The sequence below is a fragment of the Trematomus bernacchii genome, unplaced genomic scaffold (genome assembly GCF_902827165.1).
Source record: "Trematomus bernacchii unplaced genomic scaffold, fTreBer1.1, whole genome shotgun sequence".
Taxonomy (NCBI): domain Eukaryota; kingdom Metazoa; phylum Chordata; class Actinopteri; order Perciformes; family Nototheniidae; genus Trematomus; species Trematomus bernacchii.
In genome coordinates this window covers 14,200,871-14,226,416 of record NW_022987720.1, presented here as the reverse complement: position 1 = coordinate 14,226,416, position 25,546 = coordinate 14,200,871, and the positions used below count along the sequence as shown (strand labels likewise).

Below are 25,546 nucleotides of genomic sequence, written 5' to 3'. Positions count from 1 at the left end.
AATTAATCAGATACGTTTTAGTAGACAAGCTGATTTTAAATACTTCCAGTATTTATTATCAAATACCTGAAAAGTATTGAGATTGCCATCAGCCTGTACTTTGTCATTAGCATGTGTAAGCACGCTAACACACAACTACGGTAAACATTACCAATTTACATCAGTTTGATTTTGAGTATGTTAGCATGCTGATGTTAGCATTTAGCTTAGCCTCACAGAGCAGCTAAGTTGTAAATGATTGCAGACAACAGTGAGCCAAGAAACATTTGTTTTTTTTATTTTGACAATAAAAAGGTGGGTTTTTTTTATACGAATTTAAGCTAAAGATTCTATTTAGATTCATCCAGGAAATAGGATATTACACCAAAGTACATCAACACATTTTTAATCACCATCAGCTCAGTGTTACCATTATCAGAAATATTGAGCTTTCACACACAATAGAGATGCAGTATGTCTTTATAGGTTTTTGTGTTAGGAGGGGTGTTGTGAACAGCGTGGTGATTGAGGTGGAGCAGAATTAGCGTGGTGTTTGGGGCCAGAGGGATGTTATTGGAGCATGTCTACCTGCTCCCCCATGCATAGCTAATACTGAATCCCCAAGGAGTCCTAATAAGGCATTACCCACAGCAACAATGAACACATGGGCTTAAGCTAAAATACACATGGCACAAACCTTTGTGCACACAAGGCAGGCAGACAAATGAACACATCAGTAGCTCTTACGACTGTATAATACACATCATAGGAGTCAAATACACTGTTTTTAAGATTGTAGTGACAATCAGGAAGAGAAGCAGCAGCTGAAAATCTATAAACTGAAATTAAGCAAAACTTTAGTTCCGAGCATGCAGAGATATTTTGATGGAAAGATCTCAATCGAGGAGGAAACCTTTTTAAAAGTAGTTAGCCTTTTATTCTTTTTTTTCTTGATTTTTTTGTATGTATTCCTTTGTTTTCTTATCCTTATTCCACAGTTTGTTACTGATGTCCTTCGCTCACACATTTTCTTTATATCTTTCAATGATTTGTACAGATAAAGTTTACTTTAATAGGAAAATGTGTGTTGTTTTTTGCTCTGAACAATAGCTACAGAGAAATTCATGTCTGATAAAAAGTCCAAACACTCATACTAGTTTGACATAAATAAAAGTTAATTTCTTTCCTCTTTTTAATAACAGTGTGAGCAGTCCTTTGTGCAGCAACGCGGTGCTAATACCCCCCTGCCATCTTCTCTTCTCAGTGGAGGAGGAAGTCCCTGCTGCAGGAGCATCAGTCAGCCTCCATTTGTTTTCGCTGTCTAGCTAAGCAGCCCTTTGCTTTTCTTCAGATCAATCTGCTTCCAGTCTGGGAGGGAAGCGTATTCATCTCTCTTCATTTGCAAAATAGTCTGAAACATAATTGTAGTGATTTGTTTACTGGGGAAATCATTTTATAAAATAAAATATAAATGTTAAAGTTTAGACAAAACTTCTAAATCATTTATTATCAGATTAAAAAGATGAGAGCATCTATTTTTATTTGTAAAACATTTGGATAACACTGCAGCCTGCTGGTTAAAAGACATCACTGCATATTGCTCCATCAGTTTACCTGGAAGTCCTGATCAGACAGGTAGACTTCCAGGCGCTGGGGGTCCACTCCTTCAGGCAGGGGGCTCTGCAGCAGCTCCTCCAGAGGGTACTGGGTCTTCACCCGCCCCGCATCACCCTTACACAGACATTCATGGAAAAATACATAGAACAAAGCTGGTGATTAAAACAACTTATGACATCTTGGATAACGTAACAAAACTCAACAAAATATAAAAGATAGGTCTAGAGATTAAACATTTTAATGTAGAAATGTTACGTATTACACTTTGAATATCTACACTAGAAACAGTGAAGTGTAGATAAGTGCATGGGGTTTTTACCTGTGGATGGAGTCCCAGGCTCTTTTCCCAGCGGGGAAACACATTAGTGAAGGTAAGAGGTTCTAAACCCTCAAAAATTAGGTAAACCTGCGGTGGGCGTCTTGGTTTCATCTCTGTTTTACAGAGAAAAAACATTGAAAAATGTAAATACTTCAACTAATCAGCAACTAATTCATTTTAAACAGCCTTCTCGTACCCTTGCAGTACTGCAGCGCCGTCTGCATGGCACACCTCCTCTCAGCATGCCAGCAGCTCCAGGCTGAGGCTGAGCTCTCCGTCTGCTCAGGCTGACCCCTCTGCCACAGGTACACCTCCAGACGGTTGTCCAGCAGGAACAAGGCTAACAGGCAGGCAAGAAAGACAGTGGATATGAGACAATAAAGTGAATTACGGAGCCCTTCTGGGAGTCATATACTCAAACGTTTCTCATTGGTGAAAAGAAGAAGTCAGATACTTTATATACCAAAAAACAGCATTAATAAAATATCCTTCTTTTTTTTTTACCATTAGCAGAAAACATTTTATTTAGGTAAATGTATGCAAGCCAAATGAACTTATGTGCTCCATGTGTATGGAATGTGAATCTGAGGGCATGGTTTACAAATATGTATTTACCATGTGACCACAAAGGGGATTTTTAGGAAATATATCAGATTGATAATAAAATTAAGTTAACTTTTGATGTTGGGATTTTGGCAGAAAGAAAAAAAAGGATACTGCTAAAACAATTTTAGAAATTGATAACAACAAACCAGTGTAAATGTGTGATAAAGTAAATGGTTGACTCAAAAGTAATGTGGTTCTTGTTTTCAATGAATGTACATACAAATATAACAGAGAAAGAGACACATATGTTTGTGTATTGTGCATGCGTGCATGTGTATGCTGTCACCTGGTTGTGGTACAGAGTACAGACTCTCCTGGATGAAGGGCGATGGCATCACGACCCCCGGCAGCCGAGTTGGACTCTGCAGCTCGACAGCCTGGAAACTCCCAGAGAAGGCACTCAGGTGGAAGAGGCGAGGTGTGAAGTTATACTTTCCGGGATCTAACAAAGAAATATTTTTTAAGTGTGATTTAGAAGATTAGAGAAGGTCCTGGATGAAGAGACGTTGAGTTGTGTTTTACCTTGCAGCATGCAGTCATACGCCTTCCTGTCCATTTGTCCCAGTGCTGTCCAGAACTCTGCCGGCTCTGAGCCTTCCTCCACTACCTGCACCTTCACAGGGCTGCTTTTACTGAGACCCAGCTCTGGTGGACACCTAAAAACACAAACAATTCAAAGGCTGGAAAGTGATTTCAACGTTCTATGTTAAAGACATCACTGAATCCTTGAAAAGCCGACCCACTGACTTGACTCACGTTTGAGTGAGATGCTCCACTGCCCTCTTGCTGACCTCTCTGGAGCCGCTGTGAGCCTTACCGCCCGTCCAGAGGTACATCAGCCCCTGCTGGCTGCTGAGCAGGACGACAGAGCCCCTGGACCTCAGACCTGCACAGCAGCAATCCACTTCCAACAGAGAGCCTTCCTCAGGGAGCTCTCCGCGCACACAGAAGAGACGCCACTCTGCTACAAAATAAAATAAAAGATGTGTTTTAAAATCACATGACATTGCGTGCTGTCCAAAGATGCACCAGAGCCCCACAGGAGTCCATTCCTCTCTGTGGCCATCAAACTTTTCATCTTCTCCTTCAGAGTGTCACATCATCTAAGTCAGTAGACTGGCTCTTGCACTTAATTCACCCCCATCGGCAGCTCTGTTTGTCTGCTTGGTTATTAATACTGAATTCAAATGTGCTTTTCAATTATTGTTCTATTAACACTTTTTCCTGTATTTTAACACACTTAAATATAAATGGCATTTTTTAGTATTATATTTTTCAACCTGTTAAAAAATATAAATATGCACATTATTTATATACATCTTTCTTATTATCATTTCTCTATGTTTATGTTCTAGAACGGATAAATGAAGTATTTCTGAGCCTGATGACTAAACCAGGAGAACAGATACAGGCCCTTACTGTACAGTACCTGCATTAGTGGAGGCTTCCTCTCTCTTGCCCTTGTGAACGACCAGGCCTCCCTGGAAAAGCTGCAGGAAGCAGGGAGGTTCCTTTCCCTGAGGAACCACCACCTTCAGAGACAACACAACAAAAAGTCCATATTTGAATCAGTCAAACTGTTGAGTACACACAGTGTGTATTTGCATGTAAACCCTTGTACTGCATTGTATCTACTAAATACAGCAATCAATTGAATAGAGTAAAGTATATTTCAATCAAGCAGTAGCTCAGTCAGTAGGGGCTTGGACTGTGAGCCGTAGGGTCGCCGGTTCAAGTCCCCGAACAGACTTAAAGTATGGAGTGTGGACTGCTACTTGGAGAGGTTCCAGTTCACCTACAGGGCCCTGCCGTGGTGCCCTTGAGCAAGGCAATGGACATCCCCCTTCCCCCCTCACTCCCCGGGCGCTGTGCAATAGCTGCCCACTGCTCCTAGTACTAGCCTCCTGGTACTAGGATGGGTTAAAAGCAGAGAACACATTTCACTGTGTGTGCTGCATGTGTGACCATTAAAGAGGGTCTCATCCCTCCAATTCAAAGAAGGTTTTTAAAGTAAACCCTCACACCAAAGGTGTCCTTCAATATGCTCCTTCAGTAAACGTTCTTACAGAGTAATTACTTTAGGGTGTGGTTTTATTTCCAACAAACGGTATTCTGAAGGCCTCACCTGTGACTCCTCTTGGTTGTTCGTCCCAATGGACAGGAAAGCAGCGGTGTCCCGTCCGCTGACACTGGAGTGACGGCCCCGCCACAGGAAGAAGGCAGTGTTTTCTTTTTGTTCGGGACTTCCACTACACTCATCAGTGCTGTTCATCTTATCTACAGCAGAGGATAACATATTTACATTTCTATTTGAGGTATTTTTATAGCTGATGTTTTTGTCTAAATCAAATAACACTGACTAAAAGGACAGAATAAGCCACAGTAAGGAATGTGAGGGTGACGCGATAAATGTCTCTGACCGACAGTGTTGATACTGTAAGTCCAGCGGATGACGTAGGAGTCTCCTTCGTGAAGCTGCCCGGTACACTCCACGGGAACTTCGCTGTCATCAAACTCCTGGACGTGCCACATGTCCACAGCAACTGTCTTCACCTCCATCTGACGTCCTTCCTCCAGCATGATGACCCCGTGCCCCCTCTGGACGTCAACCCCAGCTAACACGTTATGGACCAAGCCATCCCCTTCTAGTAACTGACCGGACACTAAGGCTTTGGCATCACAGGCACTTAAGATGTCTGAGGATGGGGGCATTAACTCGGAAGACTGAACTGGGACAGGCTGTGGACGGATAGAAGTTGAATCAGAATCAGAATCAGAATACCTTTAATACCTTTAAAGCTTAAATAAAAGCAACAATTATATTTGGAACAAAGATAATGATGATTGATTGATTGCAATGATTAAACAAATGACGTATTGGTAACAACTAAACCCAGAATCTTGAAAGTGAAATATATGGAATCGAAAAAATAACAATGAAAATTAGAGGTCAAGATTAAATCATCTGAGAAAAATGGGAAATCTGATGATCTTAAATGATTGTGTGTGTGTGTGTGTGTGTGTGTGTGTGTGTACACTCATTCTATCAGACAAACCTGTGTGTTGTGGCTCACGGCAGCAGCTTCCTCCGTGCTTCCACTCCTGACTGTCCAGTCCAGGAACTTCTCCCTGAACAGAGCAGTCTCGCTGTGCTCTGAGACACAACCGAACAACGCCCAGCTGGGACGCCCCTCTCCCCTCCTGAGGACAGAGTCATCAAAAACAAATTAATTTTACACCGAATCCAACCCTAATTAATGACCGCTTTGCAATCATGTAACTTTTAAATGATATTTTTGCACATTGTGGTAAATTATTGGGCTTTGCAGTGTCCTTATTGTATAAGTCTCACTTTTTATTTTTACTTGTGACATTTCTTTTTCATACATTATAAATTAGCAGACTTTTTTATCAACGAATCATTTCTGTAATTTTTGTGCATATAAAAAATAAAGCACTTTTTTCCCCACTTATTTTCAAGTTTTAGACATTAGCGTGCCTCCAACTTTGTACCAAAAATCATCATAAAAGATAAATGGCTATTATAGCAGCATTAAAGCCCATTAGTTTTGAATTACATGTTCAACAGGTGTCCTGCTACTTTTGTGAATTTCTGACTTTCCACTGTCTTTTGCCAGCAGCAGCCTGTCAGTGCGAAGTGTATTCATAAAACAGCATGTCATGTGGACACAATGCTGTATCCTGGGGTTTCAGTTTGGAATGAAATGCCATTTGCTTTGGCTTAACAGCATGCACTAAAGACTTTTACTGCATATTACTAGGCTGCTGCATGCACAGTAAACTTAATGTCTTGTGCTTACTGTGTCCAGTGTGGAATTACATCCACACTTGTTTGGGTGCACAGCAATGTTCAAACTAGGTCATACTTACAGCTGTACTCTTCTGTTTCTGTTATGTGTCCCAACATTGATATGATGATTTTCCTTTGTAAGGTAGGGTCTAAAAGCTTTACGCCTGCGGTGTGAACTTACAGCGGTGTGTTGGGGTTACACTGCGTGGGATCCAGCGGATTCACTCCACAGTTGCTGTAGTCATAAGGACCGACCCACACCTGGTGACTCAGCTGGAAGGCAACGTTCCTCCTACTGAGGGAGACATCCTGGCCATGCCACAGGTACACCTCACTGCCGAAATCAAACACCAGGGCCTGGAGAAAAAAGGATGACAGAATGGGCATACATTTAATCTGAGACATGATCAGATGTTTAAACTAACTGTCTGACTTTTTTAGAACAAGCACGCAAGGGACAACATATTTAGAGAGTTCAGACCTCAGTGGAGCCCAGCAGGGAGACACTGGGGATAGAGGCCCAGGCCTGCTCATGAGGCACCAGCCTGTTCTCCACCAGCCGGTACACACAGTTCGACTCCACCACCCCACGCTCATAGAGCTCATCCTCCTCCTCTGCACTGGCTCCTACGCAAACACAAGAACATACAGAATGCTCAGTCCACATATACACAGATCAGTGGTGGCATGTATTTTACTTTTTAAACAATCCTATTTTGCAATTCAGTTCTTCTACTCCAAAGCATTTCAGAGAGAGATATTGTACTTTTTACTCCACCATCATTTTCTGATAACTACATTTACTGTTAACATATTAGGGAAAAAATAAGAAAAGGTAAAAATGTAATGTGTTATAAATTAAACAACACCACAGTATAAGAAGAAGCTCTACCTTGAACATTCGTATAAGCTGCTTACATAAATGCATTAGTATACAGTAATATTCCAATAATTAGCTATTTCAAAATATGTTTTGATACAAGTACATTTTCTGTACTTGGATTTGTAGTCGAGTATTTTCATAATGTGGCATTCGTACTTTTACTTGACTTACTTTTCCACAAAATGATGTTAAAATCCTATTTTTCCAATTTTCCCTTTTGTTGTCTTTAAATAGTTGATCAACTAAATGGTAAATGTCTCAAGAGAAAAATTAGGTAATTTTCTATTCTGACTTAAAGGGCCCATGTCATGGCCATTTCCACTGATCATAATTCCATTGTTGAGGTCTACTAGGATAGATTTACATTGTGCATTTTTCCAAACTCACATTGGTTTCTCATACAGCATCTCTGTAAACTACGTGTATTCACTGAATTTCACTCTCTGTCTTTAACGGCTCGTTGTAGCTCCAATAGCTCCAGCCCCCACCCTCCCTGTGAGCACAGTGTGCTCTGATTGGTCGGGACGTTGTGAATCGCGCTGAGCTCCGTGGAGGTGTTGTTTCCTTGTTAGCGATACACAGCCAAGCACAGCCAAACTCATCCTGAGCACACACAAAGTCACAGCCGAAGTAAAAACAATAAGTGTGGCTTGATATTGAGTAAGAAAAAGGTTGATAAACGCTGTGAGAATGGGTCTGCAGAGAGCATTTCGCCGCAATCCCAACTGTCTGTTATCAGCCTGCAGCCAGGGAGGAGAAATCAGCAGAGCTGCCTGCTCCCTGTGTGTGTGAGAAAGTCTGTGGATTGGTCAATTTGGTCCAATCAGCGGGGGCTTGACGTAACGGCTCCACGGATTGGTCCATTTCGTTCCGGGTACGGCATGATCAATGACGTATCTCCAACGAGGCGTTTTGGGGAGGTATTTTCTGTGTTAGAGTTTTACTCGCTACAGGGTGTACTTTGAGGGTTTGTGACTCTGCAGACCGTTTACATGCATAAAAACCTTCATAACACACAAGGGGACGGGTAATAACCGGAAAAGCATGACATGGGCCCTTTAATAAATGATAAACATAAAATATAAAACCATCTAAGGATAAATGATCTACGCAAGACACATTGACCTCTAACCTTTGTATTGTGTCCGTCCTCCCAGAAGGCCCCAGAAGTCTTTTGCCAGGCTGCCGTCACAGTCTACCCCCTCCTCCAGGTGGACCACCTGGGAGGCCTGGCAGCCCAGACCCCTCTGACTCTGGATGGATGATGCCAGCTCATAGGCCTGAAAAATAAAAATAAAATGTTCTAATACCGCGTCCAAACAGGCGTATGGAACTAGTTGGTAACAGAATACTCTTAAAAATGTGATTTCTGGTATGAAAGAGTTTTGCAACAGGTGCTGCACCAAATAATGTGCCCTATCAGATACTGTACACATTTTAGCAGTATTGCCAGTGCCAATGCCAGTATTTAGATTGAGTCACACGTTTTGATATGTGTGAAGGCAGAAACTGTAGTTTCACCATGGTTGGTCACAGCTATCAAAATGCAGTATGTGATGACAGCAGGAAAGTGAAGGTGTGAAAGTGATTGACATTTCAATTTCATTTGTGGCACATGTTCTACAAAAGGTTTTAACCTTTTGTAGAACATGTGATAAGTATTTCAAAGTGAGCATTTCTACATGTTTTCATCAAATTCGTATTTATAGCACAACATGTCTTATACCATGAACATCTATTATAGCCTGGCACCCTTTACATTTGAGACAGTTTTGATCCCCACCATAGAAAATAATAACATTACATATGTTACTGTTATATTCTATTCTCTTTGTATTTTATGTCATATATATATATATATATATATATATATATATTCATGTTGCACTGTTGGAGGAGCCTGTGTCTTAAGTTTTTCATTGCCATATCTACACTGTAGCTAATGTGCACATGACAATAAAGCCTTGAATTGAATTGAACTGAATTGTGTTCCGTGGTACCTTGGTTTTCTCATGTTCATTGGCGAACTCTCCGCTCCACAGGACGCAGTGCTGCGGGGAGACCAGCAGGAAGCAGTCTCCACTGTTCAGGGAGCGTGCTGAGGGCTCCACCAGACGCACCTGGACCTGCCGCCTACCTGTCGCCACAGGCCCAAGTTAATATAAAAACCTGAATACAAACACGTCATCGTTGGGACACTCGTACATACAGATAACTATATTCTGACCTTTGATGTGAATGAGCATGAGGCTGCTGAAGGGAGGAGAAGACTTGGTTGTGTCTGAGGAAGAGAGGACGTCTTCTGCTCTGGAAAGATTTGATTCTGTCACAGGCGGGTTCTTGGACTCTACGGGGAGGGAAGACACACACATTTAAGCTGAATAAAAAGGATCATCCAGATCTCTCAGGTCTTCTTGGACGTGTCAGCTTTCTGTCCCCGGAGTCAGAACTAAACATGGAGAAGCAGCGTTCAGTTATTATGCTCCAAATATCTGGAACAAACTCCCAGAAACCTGCAGGTCCGCTGCAACTCTTACTACTTTTAAATCCAGGCTGAAGACTTTTCTTTTTGCCACTGCTTTGATTCATATCTCACACTGCACTGTAACTTTTATTCATGTACCTGTGTTATTCATGTTTTATTATCTTTGCTTTTAAATGTTAAATGCCATTTGATAATATGTTTCTGCAGCACTATTTCTTAATGCTTAATGTCTTTAAGCACTTTGAATTGCCTTGTGTTGAAAGGTGCTATATAAATAAACTTGCCTCGCCTTGCCTAAAGACTAAAGATAGTGAAATATCCCCACTCACTCTTCTCTGATTGGTTGCTCTCCTCAGACGCTGAGTCCACTCTCTCCCCCATGTAGTCCTGCCGGATGTCCTCCCGGGCGGCCAGGGCCCTCAGAGGGTTTCTGGAGCCCTGCGTACGGCGGGACGGACGCACCGACCGCCTGTGCTCCGCTACTGCTGATGTCAGTCTGCACACCACACACACATAAGAATTCAGTTATTATATTGATTAGTTATTGATGTGTCAATAAACTTTGACATAATCTTTCTCACAGCCAGAATGTAAAAAGCTGCTCAGTTATTATCATTATTATTTAAGTGTGCTCCACAAGTGTCCTATCCTTGTTGGGAGTAACCTGCAAATAGCTATACTTTTCAATATATAACGAACTTAGAGAAGTTGAAATCCAAGATGGATTCTGCACATAAACTACATCTATATTAAATAAATCAATCATGATGATACGTTTATTGGCCGGGAGTGAAAATAGAAAACTAATGTGAAATTCAATAAGCAACGCTGAATTAAAAAACATAGACATGACTCAATGTAAAAACATAAACAATTAGGTGTTTTAGAAAACCTGAAACCAAATAGTATCTATTTGATTCACATGCAATCATTATGTAGGACTTCTACAGAGCGTTAATACAAAACAAATCAGTTTTGTCCTTCTTTAAATTCTTTATATAATACCATAATATTCCAAATGTAATATTGTCAACATAACATTAGGCCACTGCAGCGGGCACGTAATAATTAAACCTTTTAGACACACACATCATTTTTGGTTTTTTGCAACAAGATTTTTAAAGCTTAAGTTAAATTATAGGAAAAAATAATAATTAAATCAATCTAATTTGCATACCTGTCAGAGACCATAGCATTCTCTAGATGATTATTATTTAAAAGCAAAATACCTACAATCAGATGGGTCCTTCTAGCACATCCCTGAATATGTCAGATTTCCAAATTACAGCGATAAGAAAGGCCAATAATCTTACAATCTGCAGTAAAACCAGCTCACATGGGTGCGTTGGTCTGGCAGAGGACGCCCAGGTCCTGCTCACTCTCTGTGGCAGCAGCGTCTCCACAGGGTGGGGGGGCACAGGCCGAGGGAGCTGACTGATCTCTGTAGGAACCTCCATTAGGGTTTGATTCATCCACAGGCGTCTCCTCCCTCACCTTATGTGGACACACCGAGAGCGGAGAGCCCTGTGGATCTGCGGGCGCACAGGACACAAAATACTTTACTTGAAATGCTTTGTAATGACTTGATGAACATATATTTATAAGCCTTTAGTTTACATGATCTTACCTTCAAACTCTGTTAAAGGCTGCGGGGAGATTTCTGTTGAGGAAATAGAACAAACTATTTAGAGAAATCTAACAGGAAAGGTCTCAAAACAAAGTGTATATTTACATCTAATGCAGCTTTACCTTCATATGTGCGTGTTGGAGCTTCAGAGAGTCCTTTGTAATGAGAGGTTTCATTTCTGTCTGATTCTGGAGATCCTAACGGGTAGTACGCACAGAGAGCAGGAGTCAGATATACAATCCTCCTGAGGTGGAGTCACAGATAAAGAGTAAACCAGAGCAAGTGAACTGGGTAAACTCACCTCTCAGGGCTAAACATCCAGCATGTTTCTCTTTCCTTTCCTGCTCTGTATTCATGTCCTCGTCTTGGCCATTCTCATCCTCAACTCCATTAACCTGGGCATCATGAAAAACAGATGTCAAGCTTGTCTATATATTCAAATAAACTTTAAGATTTAAAGAAAACTTCGGCCTGTGTCACCTTCTGTCTCCGCTGAGGCTGAATCGGATCCTTGGTAGGAGAGGAGACTTCTTGTGCCTCAAAAGACAAATTTGTCTGAGGATGAATTAAATAGAGAATGCAGGTAACAGGTTAGTTTTAATTGTAGGAAAGTGGTGAGAGACCCCTTTGGAGACGTGCATGTGCATTGTCAAAAATGTGATGGTAGACAAAGAAACATATCAGTATCATAGCAGGAGAGACTGCGTATGTGTACAAACTATTTGAGCAGCAGAAGTTATGAAAAACATGACTTTAATATTAAACGAAGCTCGGCTACTTTTTATAGCAAAACTTTTTTCCAATATTGTTGCAGGTTGAAAAAAAAAAAGGGTATGACACAAGTGTTACAGACACTGCATAGTGAGAGCCGTGATGTTACATTACAGGAAAAGGATGATTTATTTAACTAAAGAAACACTCCGCAGGTGGCAGACTTATCTCGTTAGCACGAGTGAAACTTCACACATCATCTGTCAAAATCACAGTGTCATAGTGTGAAACTGTGTGAGGACAAAAACGTTTCACTGCATACAAAACACTGCAAACCCGAAAAAAGGCGTCAAATTATCTGCCATGCAGCGGCTCAAACAATTACCTGATTGAAACATATGATATATTGGGGGGTACTGCTAGAAAAGACAGAGGCAAAGACGGGATCCTGGGAGAGAAGAGGAATTAGAAGAGAGACGGGCAGGCTAAAGCTATGGTCAAATTAGTAATGAATATCATCTTCATAATGGAGATTTAGAAGGATCTTAAAAGCATCAGATGAAGACTTACCCAGCACTGAGGGGTGACAGCGTCCACATGAAGGTGTTCTGTCTCTTCCTGCAGAGGGCACTGTGGGGGGAACAGAGGGGTAGAAAAAACGAATTAAAGTGTTGCTAGAAGAGTACAATTAAAACAGAAACAGAACAGAATGAACAATACATTTAAAACACCAAAATACAGTATATGAATTGTGAGATAATAAGGTTATAAAAAGGGTCAACATTTAGTCTGTGTACATTCCACATAATGCCCCGAGACATTCAAACTCTTCTCAGTTCATAAACACTTGGTAGTCTGGAGATATATCTCAGTGACTTCAGTCTGATCTCAAGACATTTAGCACCTACCATATGCAGAGCACTGTTGCTAAGAGATGCTATATCTGGTTTCATTGGAATGACAAACACACCGATCTAACAGGCGGCCTCTTCTCATTATGGATTTGAGGATGGCAAGGAGAATGAACACAACAACCTCTACATGCCGCTTTCTGCAAACATCCCGAGGCTCCTTTCACGGATAATTTAACAGAAAACGTTGAGTGGACTTTCATTAGCAAAGATATCTATCACTTCATGAATTTCATTGATATGCATGTTGACTTTTAATTACAACTAAATTGGATGTTTCAAAAAATATTTGTTTCCTACTGCTAGGGTCTTGGAACTTTGACGAATTATGCAATCTGTATTTTTGTCTTTTGATTCTTTAATTTTTGTTGTATGATTATTATTCTCAACAACGGGATATATCCTTTGGGGCCACTTTTGCTTTTTAATTCTCCTGCGCAAGGTTCAAACTTTTCTTAAATTCTTACTGTCTTTTTATAAGTGTATATGTACAAAATAAAATGAAAAAACCAGTTACTGACAGGTGTCGCTCTGTGCCCTGGGCCGAATCTCCCTCACCAACAAACATGACATGGCATGACAGCAGCATGTGTTTTATACAACCATTGAAGTGACAAGGTGTTTGCCGACAGCTGATGTTTGGTTATATCATCTGAAACAAGCACTGTGGGACGAGATCATTTCCCTATTTGACAGAACATAAGCTGGGAACCTAAAATAAAAAAGTACTGTGAATGTTGGACTACAAACGTGCACTACACTGATGTTGCAAAAACGTTGTGTTTGTGTCAAAATGAGTCGAAGTAAATGTAATTCCTGTTCATAAAATTGAGTTGTAGGATTGCAGTTTTGTAACACTGTCACTGCATGGCAATACTTGATAGCAGTGTAAATAAACATATTGGGATTTGTATCAGCAACTCCAAAAATGGGATTTTGAAAAGTGAAATTAAACGTTATCCCACTGCTGACAGTCTGAAGCCCGCTGGCTCCATAGGATTAGAGATTATTGAGGGGCAAAGAGTTTCCCATTAACAGACAACAGGCGCAGCAGCTGTTGATTCTGCAGCTGTGCTTTTATCCATTGCGAGTCTCATTCTACATACTGAAGACATCGCAGACCAATACATTTACAATGTGAAGAATTTTAGTTTCTTACCTTTCTTCTGCTGGTGTTGGTGGACTCCTGCATGTTACTGTTGCCATCTAGCAGTGTGACCTCAACATGTCCCACGGCTGGGGTTTCTTCATTCATCCTCCTCCTCTCACTCTTCTCCTCACTCTGCTGCCTTTTGGTCACATCAGATATACAGAATATAAAACATAGAACAGTGGAGGACAAACGTGTTGTTTACAACAGTAAATGGATAGATTTCCAAAATTACACTTGCACACACTATATGTGCCTTTATTTAACATTACAGTATTTTATTGGTTTGCCCTACAAAGATAATGTCTGTACCTGCCTACCCTCTCTTAAATGTAGTTTCAATTAATTCAGTACTTGTAACACTAAAACAGTGAAAAAGCCAATGTCTCCACTTAAAATATTATGATGTTATTTTGTAAATGAGTTCTGTTAAAAGACAGAAATTGTCAATAATTGGTTTCTGGTCTATGGCTTAAGCTGCCACTTAATATATTATGATGCAAATGTAAAAGTAAGCTGTTCTTATATTTAGATGTAACAAACAGAGCAGGCTTGAACCGTAACATATTTGTTTCTCTGCTAAAATGTAAAGACAGAAATAATTTCACAAAATTAAGTCAACAACCAATGTTTAAAGTAGGATGTGCAATGTGCAGACGTGTAATAGAAACTTTCTTTATTTTAAAGAAATCCCTGCAAGCCATTTTAAACATATCAAGATAGCTCAAGTTGCATCGGCTAGTAAGTTGATGAACTTTTGCTAAATTAAATATTTGTTCTTATAAAGGAGGCATGTATCAGCACATTCAGATACTCACTGAACTCTCCCAGTAGTATCTGAGCGGTGCTCCACAGAGGAGAGCAGCTGCTCCTGCAGCTCTGTCTGGCCCCCCCTCTCCCCCTGCGCAGCGTCCTGCTCTGGCAAGGCTCTTATCGGTGTACAGGCAATGGTTTCCCTTCTGGTGCGAGCCCTCTGCCTCCAGGGAGCGGTAGGCAGCGAGCCCCCCTCCACACCTGGAGCCTGGCGCCTCTCTCTCCGCGGGGCTGCAGGCACTTCCTGCCGCTCTGTGCTCTCCATCCTCCCTTGTGTTCCTGCATCTTCACAACCTCCACCATTCTGTTCATGGCAGGTCGCCCTGCTCCACTCGGAGCCTCCGAAGCAGCTCTTCTTCAGGATTCCTCTGAGGATGGGCTCAGAGTCGTGCCGCTGCAGACCCTCTCCAGACACGGGGCCGGAGTCAGGTCTAAGCTGGGAGTGGCGTAGCTCACTGGGTTTCAGATTGACAGACGAGTCCTGCTGTCTGTCGGACAGATGAGGGCACAAAGAGAAGGCAGGAAGCTGAACGGGGCCTTTCTGGAGCTGAAAAGAGACAAGACACAAGGGTGAGACACAGGTATAGATCATTGTTCAAATTTAAATACACAGTAGAAAACTTTCATCAGGGCAAGAAATTGAGTAGGACTATGTATAATGGTTGTTGTGCTTATGTGTATAAATAGGTAAGATGACAAAGACACATGTTTCAGACTTTTCCACTAATTATTTACACATGTTGAAGCTTAAAAGTCACCACTGTCTTCTTCAAAAGCACATTCTTTCATTTTCATGTTTTGTTTAGTTTTGAGCATTGAAGGTCTGTGTACTCACCAGGCTGACCTCCTCCACAGTGATGGGCTGTGTGCGGTACCTGGCCCCCTTCTGCCTCCGTCTATCTGGGGGCCCGTCAGCGGGGCCGCCCTCCTGCTTCCCTGTGAGGGACAGTTTGTTGAAGAGTGCTAGCTTCTCACTCATGCTCAGCTTGCAGCTCTCATCAGCATCCTCCACCGCCTCAGCCGGCGCAGACTGGGGCTCCACTGGGGGGGCTGGTTTGGGGGCGCTGCGGGAAAACACGAGTAAACATAAAGACTAAAGCCAAGAGTGATTTGATCTTGTTAACAAGTATTGCCTGAATAGCCAATGGCGGATACATCTATTACATACAGTAAGTGCCGCAAAGATCCATTGTTCAAATTCTACCAAAACTACATCAGAGGGTCACACTGTTGTACTTGGTGACATGTTCCTTTATAACTATGAACATAGTTGGACACTTATATTATTTAACAAATATTTGTGACCTTATTTAACATGCTCCCTAGACTGATTCTCAACCTTTATGCCACACACACACAAACTTGTAGAAACAGTGACTTGTCCTCCTCAGTACTTTACAGTTTATATGATCCTGTCATTTTTTGTTTTGGTGTACTTTATGGGATTTGATGACAATAGTTTAACTAATGCATATTACCAGCTTTACCCTTTTAACACGTAGATCATTTCCAAATTACTTGGCTATTAGAAACAGCAATGGAACAGATATCTAAAGTTGACTATAAAGTTATCTGTGTGGCTTGCATCATTGTATGATAGGTGCTATAAATAAAGTGGAGTTGAGTTGCATAAAAGTGTTTTGAATCCAACCAAATGGCCAAGAAATATGCCTCTGTATGGTATTTGTATTCCTAGAAATGAAGCTAAAATCTCCATCTGACCACTAAGCTTCCCCACCTGATTGCCACGATTTCCTCACAGGTGATTGGCTGAGTAAGAAAGCGATGATCGTTGCCACGGCGCGTCCTGCGCTCATGAGAGACGCTGCCTGAGCGAGGCTTCAGGAAGGCCGAGGCCTCGGGGGCAGCTGATTTCTCCAGCTCCTACAGAGGAGGAGGAAACATGTTAATATCACCCACAACATCTGACCATCACAGGTGGAGCCCAACATATAGGTCAAATAGCAGCTTCAATGCACAGCCTCCACCTGCTAAATAACTCATAAATGAGAGCACAAACATGTCAGTGAAAACTCTCCCCTGCAGATGTCTCCTGTTCTATTTGTATCGACAGATGGAGGGAGGGGGTCAGATAGCTGGTGAATAAAGCAGCTCGCTGTAAGGTGGAGCGTGCTGGCTACATGGATAGAATGCCAGCCAGCTCAACTGGTCGCAGTGTAACCAGAGCTCTGCTGCCTGCTTCAGTTACCTCAGCCTGCCTTCACAGGCTAGCAGGCTAATTATACACACCTCTGCCATGGTTGCTAATAGTAATACAGTGTCTGGCACATTTTCACCTGAAGCTCCATGGCTATGGCAATGTTGTAGAAGGGTTCATTCTAGAAACGGAGAATGCAACTGTTGAAATGAAAATCCAAAAAGGTGTTTGCTCTTCTGTGTAGAGACACAAACGGTGTTTTCATTACACTACATTACACCTACACAGTCTTTCTTTACAAACTGTAGCATCAGACTGCACCTGTTTCACCGTTCATATCTATCCGCATGTTCAGGTTGTGTTCTGCATGCTCAGCGCTGGCTCACCATGATTCTCAGACTGTAAGGTGAGCAGCGGAGGATGATAAGTGTAGCATTCCCTTAGCTGTTCTATACATTTCCCCCCAACTTTTTAACTGAGCTATGGTAGTTTTAATCTAATATAGGATATTGCATTTTACAAATTTCAGTAGACAGTTACATACTGTAAGCCATTCAGGTTAGACAAGTTTGTCTATGCTTGATTGTCATGAGTAACTTTCAGAAAACCTTACATTATTCAGCTGAATTGTCGCCTTGCACATTTGATTGAGGAGCAGTGAATAGCTACGGGCAGATTGTTGCAATAGGACAAACAGCACGTAACATAAAAGGAATTAAGCAGGTCCTGAGCAGCAATATGGATCTGGTTACAGGGTAAAGACTTATATAGACTCACTTTAAACAAAGACATCTTGGCTGCCACACTCATTTTGGCTCTGTCATCTGTTTTCACATCAGCTGGGAGAATAAAGAGATATAATTCAGTCATTAACAGTTGCCATCCATCACACGTTTCAGACGCAATATGTCAGCAATCAGCAGAACTGGTGATCAAACAGGCATCGAAATCCTCACAAATTACATTATGTAATTTACACGTGATGATTCTTAAAAAGGTGGAAACTAATTTAGTAGATTATTAAATGAGGTATTTTACCAAATAATTTGTCAATTTCTCTACTTCTCTACTCTACAAACAACTTTTTACTATACTACTATACTAGCAATAGTGACTAGTCGAATTTCATATCAAGGTTGCATAAAATAAGAAAGGATAATACAATACCACTTTTTGGAGCAAAAACTATCCAATATTTAGCACAAAAAGAAGCAAAGATTAGATAAAGGTTTTTTTTTTTAAGTTGGCAAAAGATTTTTCTTTGCTACCCCATTAACTATCTCATAACCCCTCATCTTGTGAGTTTTTAAAGGGGCCAGACCACTAGGTCAGGAAACAGGAAACTCTCCAACTGTATATAAAATACCTGAAAGGTATTATTAAACAACACATTTTATCCCCATTTCTTGACATATTGTCATTTGAATGTTGTGTACACTTTAGCATTATAAAATAGAGTTTTTAAATATTCCAACAGGAAACGGTGAGACTTGATAAATCCCTAACTTTTGTTGAATTTGGGGATTCAATCCACTGCAAAGTGGAAGGCAGAAGACGTATGGCCTGAAATGAATCCCAGTAGCATATAAAGCTAGATTTACATTGCCTGCTTGATTCCGCAGACATGCTGTGAATTCTCAGTGGGTCAATCTTTGTAAAACGTGCTTGTAAGGTTTTATGGTGAGGTAAAGAGAGGGACTGCCATAACATTGCTCCACTGCTAAAATCGTTTTAGTGAGACGTAAAACTGTCATCAAAGAGGAGTTTAAATATTGCAAGCCTAAAAATATAACCCGATTCATGAGCTGTTATATTAGTTTGTGGAAGCACCTGTGCAAGTTGGATGCACGCTCTAAATGTTTGCTTTGTAAGAAGCTTGTGAAGAGAATCATAGGTTTTTCTGGTCTTCTTTTGTTGCCCCTTAACTTTTTCCTCCTTCCATCATTATGTTCACATCATTGCATTGTCAGTGGTGACCAGTGTTGTGATACTCTGACCTTCTCCCTCTCTGCATCACATTGCCACCAGTGTACCAGCTTAGCAGACAAAAGCCGTTTGTCTCCAAAGACAATAGCAAACTGTATGATTAAAGCCAGGCGGGAACACAGCATCACCTTTGCAATTCTCCTCTTCCTCTGCATCCAACCCCCTAGAAGGGTGAGAAGAGGTAAAGAATGAATTCAACAGGTGAAAAACAAACAGGGAAATTATGTGGACTTAAAAACTCCAGCTCCTATGCATGCGTTTCATTTCAGATCTAGATGTGGGCTCACAATACATGTCTTTGTGCTTCAGTATGCAGCTTCAAACAAGCAAGATACTGTGTCATATTTGCATGCTCGGTAGACCAACACTGTGGAGGTCATGAAGGAGGACAAACACATGCAAACCACACCACCCGTGGACATATATGTAAAGGTGCTGCAGCTGTCACACCTCAAGTGTGACTGCATTTGTATTAGTGAGAAGCAGATATAAATCAAAAACCATCAGCAATTGTCTGAATATTATTCAAAGTTCCCAGATGTCATACACTTCACTGTTAAATGGTAAAACCACATTTTTAAATGATATCAGCAAAATGTGGAGAAAATTCTTAAGAGAAACTGATAAATGATTCATGGAAAAAGTTGGTATTTTGTTATATTTAATAAAGTAATAAAGAAAGTCAATATACAAGTGAAATCGATCTCAAATGCAGGAACAGAGCAACTTCATCCTCAGAGGAAAAAATAAGTTCTGTACCCAGAACACAGCTTACAGTCACACTATATAGTAGAGAGAATAGCCAACTGGTCCCACCCTTAAATTCTCTCGGGCATTATCTTAACATCCCCACCATTAAACCCTAAAACACCCCAGTCCTTAACCATTTGCAAATCCACCTTTTATGCTTCTTTTTGCCCTCCTGAAATGTAAATCCTTAACATATGTCTCTGTTAAAAACATACAAGACTAAAAATACAATTTAACAGGGCACAAAACACTGCAAACAGAATCTTCTTTGTGAAAACCAAACCAGTTGCCAAACGTTGCACCACAGCACACAGCCCCTACCCGCTGCTCTCCTCCATCTCATTGGCTGTGATCGGCTGTGTCCTGAAGCGCTCGCTGGTCTTGCGACCCCCACCTGACCCGCTGGGGAGGTAACGCCGGGTGCGTCGCCGCCCCCCGTCAGAGCCAGGCTTTACAGCCAGATCCAAAGAGGAGGTGGACCGCCCAGCGTCAGGGCAACTGGTACCCACGCGAACAGAGCAGGAGGAGGGAAGGAAGAAGATGTTGAGGTGAAAATGGCCACAGAGGTACACAGGCTGACAGTGACAGTCTGGACCACACTCATGCAGGCGACCCTACACTTTCTGTGCTCCGCTCCCAGTCTGCTGCAGAAGAGAACTTCTCAACTGGCCCACCGACACCCAAGTGTGGAGCTGCGGGGCATCGAGTCCAACAGGGACGGGGTGCCCCTCCCCACCCAGCATGCTGGCAGAGCCCGGGGAACCCTGCCTGGAGGGGGCGGGAGTGGGGGGGGAAGGAGTTGAGGATGCAGGTGTGGGGAACGCTCTCAGAAACAACCAAATACAACCAAACCTTTACTGTCAAGAGAACACAAACAAAAATGTGCAGCTCCAACAGAGAAAGGTGCAATGTTGTGCATTCTGACACTAAAGACGTTCCCAGTCTCTGTTCCATAGTGCAAGCTCAAAGGAAAAGTACCCAGTGTCAGGCTGGAAGGGTACCAATCAAATACAAAAGAAGCATCAGGCTGGCTCTTTAACTCCCAGCTGTGAGCCACAGATTTAGACCTCTCAGTTTGAATTACAAACAAAGTCCGTAGAGCAACTGGTGAAGTCAAGGATCTGAAGCTGCTGAAAGGTCGCTGGTAAGTAGCGGACCAATTTGATCATATTCCAATGTGTTACATTCTAAAAAAGAAAACGTTGATTTGATTTTCAATGTTTGATAAATAAATGTGCATGTATTTGATCTCTCACAATCTACTTTTACCTAAATGATCATTTTACCCCCAATATGATAATTTGTTGACCAATAGCTAACCGCATGTTGACTTGAATTTTTGGAGGGAATTGTTGTTCTTCTTGCTCATTAACTTTCATACAACTATTGCAGTATAATCCAAATCTCATGTATCCAGTCATATGCTCAATACACAAGCATTTTAAATAAAAACGTTACTATTTAAAACACTTCCCAATAAACAGTCTCATTCTTTTGAGTCTTAAAGTAAGACCTATTTGAAGTCTTATTCAACCCAAGTTTCAGTGAGAATCTGAAACAAAGCTAAGTGGATCAGCTTCCGATAAAGAAAGTCCACTTGTTTGCATATTTGGCATAAAGTACACAGGGTAGATCAAGTGTCCCACATCTATCTTGTACAGCTACACAAAGTACTTTTTTGTCACTGATCAGGTTAGACTTTTCCTCAGTGAATGAAGCCGCACACTGTTACCAAAATACTTACTAACTATCCATTGTTCTATTTCAGTACAACACCTACAGTTTGTACTGATGTCGAGGTGTCATAGGGTTAGGAAGTAGACACGTTGCTTTATTGCTGTCGCGACAAATTAAGCCTTTCACACCTGCTCCCTTCCTTTCACATCAAGCTCCAGAAAACTGTAGGGACTCCAACAATGTGCTGCATCTAACGTTTTCAGTTATTGATTATCATAATTTACAGATTTCTACAGCCGTGTCCTGATTCTGAAGGGTCAACTTAATGTTTTTTTATTTTAAAATAAATATTTTATGCACCTAAAATGTGTGTATCAGTAAACAGACATGAATTCAGATATTTGATTTGTATTTAACAAGAAAAATCGCTCTTGGATTTGGTTTAAATTGGCTCTTGGTGAATTCTATGGTATCACACTCAATCGACTCATCCATTTGTGCAGTAATAACTCACCTCTTCAAGTGGTTGGACTCCTCTATTCCGTTAGCAACCCTGCGCGTCCTGCCGTTAACTCTTTCACTGAGGCCATCTGAGTCTAAAGTCCCTCTCTGGTTGTGGGTCTCTGGGTCGTGGACCTCTTTCCCATCCCTCCTCACCCACTTGGTAGGTAGCTCCTCCAGGTTGCCAAAGCGCTCAGCCAGTTCTCGCCTCCTCTCTGCTTTGTAGCGAGCGATCCGCTCTGATCTGGGCTCCAGGACTAGGTTCTCCATGCTGTCCATGTCCCTCAGGATGATTCAGTTGACTTTCTTCGACTCAAGTTATTCAAAAAGCATATAAAAACAGATGGGTTGCTTTTGTTCCACTTTTTAACAAAACGGGAGTCAAACTTTTCTCCAGTGAAATGGCGATTCAGATTCCATTGGACCTATTGACTTTCTTTGCTGAGAGCCAACCAATCAGAGGTTGCAGACAATGTTGTTCCTTGGTGGGTGAGACATTGCTCCTGTAAAAGGAACAAGCAAACAAAAACACAGATCAAACGGTGAGAAGCTAACTCCACACATTGACATCCCTTTCTTGGTTATTCTGTTGATATCTTCCTAGCCTTCTTTATACATTGACTTTGTAAGAGTGCATCCTCTTCTCTCCTCTTGTACAGTCCATGTAAGATGACCTGTACCAGGCTGCAGTGCCATGCAGGAATCTCCCCTTGCACTGAAACTCAACACCTCAGCAGCTCAGCTCCACTCTGGGTCCTGGCCTCGATGGCACTGCACACTTTCTGGTCTTTTCCACAACCCTGGATGTAACTCAAGCCCAACAAGTCAGTGTTCCTGTTCAAATGTTATCTAACATGCCACATAGACAGTTTGTCTGTTGTGTGTCAATACAGAGCGTTATCTGTCGAAAATGATTGGATCAAAATTTGTTTAAATACATATTCAATCTGACTTATGACATGACTTGGCAACACGCAGAGAGAAGTGACAAAAAAGTCCCTGTTGGCTACGTCATGGTTGCCTGGAAGTGAATAAATAACACAAACAAAGCATAAGGCAGTAAGCCACATATAAATAGTAATGATATGATACAATTTGCATTTAAAGGCAGCAGCTTACCATCATATGTTCACAAATGAATGACTATGTGGCTCACAAATATGTACAAACATAATTGAGTGTTTGCATATGTGTCTCTTTGCTTTTCAAAACTGTGGATGTCAGCATTCCTGATGCAGGAAGCACAATGGAGCCAGAACAAAAACGTGAGCCTCGGACTTAGTACAGCAGATAGATCTGCAGCAGGGCCGAATGCTTCTGGTGGCAGCAAAGTTGACAAAGTAAATGATGCAAGTTCATTTTATCATGATTTCTGCTTTTCTTAGATTGCTCGAGAGAATTAAAGAGAGATAAGATTAAAGACTGCATAATTACTCATCAGGTCTGACTTTAATCTATCAGAAACATCCAAACTTTATAGATATAAATGTCCTATTTAATAAACTGAAGGCCACATTTGCAGACATTGTTAGCAGGAGTCCAAAATGAGGACGCCACAGAGAGCTTTAATGAGCTGAACTGTACGTTTCAGTGATCCCAACATGAGAGAAGTAGCTCAAAGATTTGCGTTATGAGCATCTGTGTTATAACTCATAAACACGTGTGCAAGTGCTTTAAAACAAACACTGTCGTCAGCCAACCTAGAACAGGAGAACTCACCTCCCTGTCAGGACCCAGAGAGAGAGCAAAGCCACGAGCAGCCCAAGTCCCACCGACGCCACACCCCTTTATGCTTTTGCTGGTGGCCACGCTTGTTTAAAGAGCAACAAGTCATGTGACAAGCTAGAGGATTGTCAATTGGAGGGGAAAATGCCATGGAGGCTCAACGGGGGATCATGGGCTTCTAATCCAACAACACCCGTTGACACTAGCTCTGAAATAAAGCCGGTGGATGAGCACACAGGAGCCATTCTCCACTAACTCACACAACTCAAACTCAAACAACAGTGTAACATTATAGACTAGAGATGCAACTATTTAGTTGACTGATTGATTGGTAGATTGATAGAAAAAGCATTTGCAATTTAAATAACAATACTTTAATTTTATGAACATTTTGAGAAATGCAATTTTTTTCTGTTTAATGTAATATCTTTAAGTTGTGGCGGATAAAATAAGACACCTAAAGACATCACATTGGACTTTGAGAAACTGGGTTGAACATGTTTCACTATTTTCTGACATTTTATTTACCAATAAAAAAATAATTGGAAGATGTATAGTTTAGTTTAATTGTCAGTTCCAGCCCTATTACAGGCTTTTCAGGATATTTTGTACAGGCCACCAGACTGGTTTAACTCAAGGGGCAGACATGTCAGATGTTGCATAACTAGAGGACCTCCGTGTCCCGCAGCAGCAGAGTAAACCTGATTAAAAGGCTATCCAAGAATAAGCCTCCGACCAATTACACCTGTCCTGGGCTACCCGCACGAAACCCCCCCACGGAGCACCATAAATCAGGGATACATTCTGAGAGGCCCTTCTTTCACACTTAAACTGACTCTCCATTAACAGATGGCATGTGTTGTGGCAGTGAAATGTTTGCTTCTGGATAGGTTTACACATAGCAATGCATTGTCCTTAAGCCTTATACAATAAAGGCATGTGCCAGGGCAGAGTAAGGACAGCCTAATGCAATCACCATGATCCACTAGTTAACCTCAGCGGGTTGTAGCACACTAACAGCTGATCTGTGGCAGTTTTGTGTTTATGTATGATAAAATAGTCCAACAAATAGCCATTGATCCTTTAAAACTGCTTATATTTCAAATGGATTGAGAATAACAAGGGATGGAGAACATTTCCAAATGTATTAAAATCACAATTTAATTTTCAGACACATAACAGTTGCCTACATCCTCCAACGTGTTTTGGCTGCTTTTTAGGGTTTAATGTATATTATGAATGACTGTCAACAAACTACTTTTAAATTATTTAACTGCGGCTGTTTACAGTCATTCACATTGCAAATACATAAAGGATTCAACCAAAAGGGAAACAGTGATACACACACATAAGGTTAAAGATTCTTGAACTTTCCTTAGTAACTCGTGCGTAAATTGCGCGTGAAACATGTGCGGGCATTACTGACAAATCGTCCCCACCTCTATATCATTTTTAGACAATACCCCATAAAACTGTGAACACACAAGCTCAGAGTCACTGTGTACACCATCACTCCCGTGACCAATGCCCAACTTCAACAGACAGACAAAACAAACAACAGTTCAGGGATCGAGATGAGTGGCTTGTGATAACAAGTTCAGAACTTGGTCGGATGCGCCCGGTTACATTTTGGGTTGTAAAATTCGTTAATGAAGAATTCAGTACTTACATGCACTGCGCCGCAGGAGTGGTGCCGCTGCCCTTCAGACGGCGGACCCTCCCCACCGGACTGTCGCTCCAAATGTAGTCACACTGGCAGCTGTAGAGGGCTCCGTATTAAGAGGGGTAGGGTATAAATAGATGGACAAACCATGGGACGACCCCGTCCCCGCCACTG

At 41.5% G+C, this 25,546-nt stretch overlaps 1 protein-coding gene across 5 annotated transcripts; it reads right to left on the bottom strand.

The window, feature by feature from the left end:
• Positions 1 to 351: 351 nt before the first annotated feature.
• svilc (supervillin c) lies at positions 352 to 25,464 on the bottom strand. 5 transcript variants are annotated; one of them, XM_034143440.1, is made up of 34 exons: positions 25,379 to 25,464; positions 21,998 to 22,487; positions 20,425 to 20,574; positions 20,128 to 20,304; positions 19,185 to 19,219; positions 17,848 to 17,909; positions 16,651 to 16,796; positions 15,748 to 15,976; positions 14,918 to 15,459; positions 14,109 to 14,238; positions 12,609 to 12,668; positions 12,424 to 12,486; positions 11,808 to 11,882; positions 11,629 to 11,722; positions 11,450 to 11,524; positions 11,328 to 11,360; positions 11,037 to 11,232; positions 10,030 to 10,196; positions 9,443 to 9,562; positions 9,216 to 9,352; positions 8,348 to 8,495; positions 6,814 to 6,959; positions 6,514 to 6,689; positions 5,578 to 5,722; positions 4,942 to 5,260; positions 4,647 to 4,798; positions 3,951 to 4,053; positions 3,278 to 3,485; positions 3,044 to 3,177; positions 2,808 to 2,963; positions 2,112 to 2,255; positions 1,916 to 2,028; positions 1,594 to 1,710; positions 352 to 1,390 (listed from the first exon to the last, which is right to left on the bottom strand). In XM_034143440.1, the coding sequence occupies exons 2-34, from the start codon at positions 22,261 to 22,263 to the stop codon at positions 1,301 to 1,303; spliced, it is 4,908 nt and encodes a 1,635-aa protein (XP_033999331.1). In that variant the 5' UTR covers positions 22,264 to 22,487; positions 25,379 to 25,464; the 3' UTR covers positions 352 to 1,300. The 5 variants fall into 5 exon arrangements, with proteins under 5 accessions (XP_033999331.1, XP_033999333.1, XP_033999334.1 ...); XM_034143442.1 differs by lacking the exon at positions 12,424 to 12,486; XM_034143443.1 differs by lacking the exon at positions 20,425 to 20,574.
• Between the last annotated feature and the right edge of the window lie 82 nt (positions 25,465 to 25,546).